Source organism: Trypanosoma cruzi, genomic scaffold (assembly GCF_000209065.1).
Source record: "Trypanosoma cruzi strain CL Brener 1047053517061 genomic scaffold, whole genome shotgun sequence".
NCBI lineage: Eukaryota > Euglenozoa > Kinetoplastea > Trypanosomatida > Trypanosomatidae > Trypanosoma > Trypanosoma cruzi.
In genome coordinates this window covers 65,058-68,427 of record NW_001849525.1, presented here as the reverse complement: position 1 = coordinate 68,427, position 3,370 = coordinate 65,058, and the positions used below count along the sequence as shown (strand labels likewise).

Genomic DNA, 3,370 nt, shown 5'->3' with positions numbered 1-3,370 from the left:
TATGAGAGTGATGACCGGAGTTCCAATGAGGCAACATCACCAAGTGATGCGGGAATACATCATACGATACTTGCTCACACCTACTTGGTCCGACTTGGTAAGGTACTTGCTCTGAAGGGACATCAGACGGGATTACGCCTCACCCTACTTGTTTTGGAGTGTGCCCAGAAATTATTTTTTGAACTACAATTGGGTGATTTGTCATGGATGCCGCGAAAACGCATAGAGAAGATGAGTGAAGACTTATTGCTTTTACAGTGGAGAATTGTTGCTACGGTACTATACGATGCGGAGAAAACCGATGATGATGTGGTGAAGGAATTGATGCTTTTGCACCTTGCCCACAGTGGAGTTGCCGAGTACGGTATTCATTACTCGCCGTGGGAGAAGCATAAGGCACTTGTGGAGCCGCCGGATGGCGCTGACTGGAAGCATTTGTGGCTATCACCAAACACGTTATTGATTGAACTTTTGAATAAAACGCGTGGAGAAGCGTTGAAGGAGTATGCCCCTTGGCTGATTGTTTTGAGGGCCGCCTTTACGTTCCTCTATACCCCGCTGCGTAGCAATTCGAGTCGACTGAGCATGGCTCTCTCTATATGTCGTCTCATACGCTACAATGCCGGTGTCTGGTCCCTTGTCAAACGAGGCGTCTCCTCATGTTCTACGGCAGAGCTGGATGGGTCTATTAAGGCAGATCAACAGGCTTTGGGTGCGGAGGATGCGGCCACGTTCGATGACTCGTTGTGGGGGATTGAACTCTCAAATAATGGGGTGGCTGCCATGGAGAAGTACATTACAACAGCCCGCTCCAAGACCATGCGATCTCTGGAGCTTTATGGCCCGGAGAAAAGGCCTTCTTTGCTCTCTATGGACCCCAAGCAGGCGGTACAATGCCACGATCAAACCTCTGCTAAAATACGTCAGTTTCAGGCCTTTATTTGGAAAGAGGCGGCTCTTTACAAGAAATGTGTGAAAGAAGAGGGGAGTGCGATTATTTCTGCTCACGCTGCCTACCGCTTCTCTTTGCTCCCGTGGTGGGGGCATTGTATCAGTCTCTACTCCAAGAGTCCGGTGCCGTTGGACCGCTGGGAGTTAGACCGATTTATGGGTGCTGAGTGGCAACGCATACGTCTGCGTCGTTTCATTCACAATGTGCGAATGACGGATACAGAAAGCAGCGACCAACTTTTGCGAGGCGTCTATCGAGACGATATGACTTCTACTGATGATGTTAGCCTTTTGCAGTTTTACTCTATCACGGCAGTTCCACAGTTATCAACGGTTGATGGACCTGAAACAGTTTCATTGGCTGTCAAGTGCAAACTGGTGCTTCCGATGGATCGTGTCCCTATCATTTTGTACATAGCACCAAAGAATATATCGTACATTGTAGATTGGTTTCAGCATAGTCTAATGCAGTTGGGGAAGGAGTCTACTGGCGAATTATTTCACTCGCATGATTCCGGACCATCAACCTTTGCGGAGATGCATGAATTGGAAAATAGATTGCCAAAGACGTTCAAGCACCAGCAAGAGATACCGTGCCTTCGACGTGTGGTGAAGGTCTCTTCTATACGTGCCGTGTGGCCGCGTCGCAATTTGCTTCAACCCCGTGCATTGGAGTTGCTTCTCTTCAATGGAGAAACCCTGTTTCTTGCGTTCGACTCGGAAGAGATGAAAAAAGCTGTGATTGAAAGCATCACCGACTACGCCCGACCCCACCTTGACAAGACTTTAATGCTGACGGAAAATAATTTGAGGATGTGGCGCAACTGGTGGTGCGAGGGCCGCATTTCCAACTTCCACTATTTGATGTACTTGAACTTTGCGGCAGGTCGCTCGTATGGGGATTTGCGGCAGTATCCCGTGTTTCCCCATGTCGTGGCGGACTTTCTCTCTGACACGCTCGATTTGTCATCGCCCACCGTCTACCGCCGGTTTGACAGGCCGATGGGGGCGCAGACGCCGGAACGCGAATCGAAGGCCATTCGAAAGTACGATGAGATGGCTGTGCTACCGAAAACGGGAGGAAATGTGCCCATCGAATTGATTCCCTACCACCACGGCTCTCATTACTCCCCTGTTGGAGGGGCACTTCACTTTTTGGTTCGCGTGCAGCCCTTTTCAGACTACTTCTTGGATATGAACTCCAAGTTAGACGATGCGGGTCGTGTTTTTGACTCCATGGCCACGGCGTACTTCATCTCAACAGGTAAGGATGTGAAGGAGCTCCTGCCAGAGCTGTATTGTTTGCCGGAGATGTTTCTTAATTTGAATCGAATTCCTTTTGGGGTGAAACAGGACGGGAGAATTGTAAATGATGTGCATTTGCCTCCATGGGCATCTACGCCACGTGAGTTAACGCAGAAGTTGCGGCAGGCACTTGAAAGTCGTTACACCTCTGAAAATCTGCACTCCTGGATTGATTTGGTGTTTGGCTACAAGCAACGGGGTAAAGAGGCTGTAACGGCTGTAAATGTATTTCACCCGCTAACATACGAGGGATTCATTGATCTTTCCAAAATTAAGGATCCGGTTCTCTTGTCTGGTCATGAAGCACAAATTGATTGCTACGGTCAAGTTCCCTTGCAACTTTTTACACAGCAACACAAACCGCGAGGGAAGTCAACAGACTCTTCATTCCTTCAAAGCCCATGCCCAACACTGCGCTACGAGGCCTCCAATTCACGCTCCTGTATCGTGCTTCATCCTGAAAACCTCACACCAATATTAAATGCCTCAAAGGTAGACGGCACCGTCGTTGTATTTCCCCGCACAAGACCTTCCACAGCTGCCCGGGGTGCAGAAGAGTCGAGTGAGTGGAAGTTCCCTCTGATCCACCCACGGCCTATAGCATTACCAAAGGATTGTTTGGCGTTTACAGTGATCAATGATCAACTGAAAGATTGTCTTTTCCTTCGGGGGAACTGCATTGTACTTGTGGACGGTAAAGATTTGTCCCGCGAAATGTGTTCTTTTCACCTAGGCAACGGAAGGGCCACAACTTTTACTGTCGACACGCCGAATGTTTATGTTGGAATGGCATCTGGTGCAATCCATGTGCTGACGATCAACAATGAAGAATGGACGGAGGTGGAGCAACCTATCCAGGAGGAAGTTGGAAACAAAAACAGCATGATGCGTGAGGCGGAAAAAGCACCACAGAAAGAAAAGAAAATGATGCGAAATAGGGGTGCCGTTCGGCGTCGTGTGTTTGTCTTATATGGGCACATGGAGCCTGTGACCGCACTTTGCGTCTCCGCCGAGTGGGGAATTTTAGTTTCCACTGCAGAGGATTATAAAGTGGCGGTGTGGGATACGGCACGCCTTGTTCTCCTCCGCACCATTCCTTTTCCGTGTCTGACAG

General features: G+C 49.1%; 1 protein-coding gene across 1 annotated transcript, besides 1 other annotated feature; it reads left to right on the top strand.

Moving 5' to 3' along the window:
• On the top strand, positions 1–3,370 carry Tc00.1047053511157.9 (neurobeachin/beige protein, putative; the record flags this gene model as incomplete). The annotated part of the gene is made up of 1 exon (XM_797881.1): positions 1–3,370. A coding segment is annotated over one exon (3,370 nt), but the record flags the coding sequence as incomplete, so codon positions are not given.
• Positions 1–3,370: a sequence feature (heterozygous, non-Esmeraldo-like haplotype).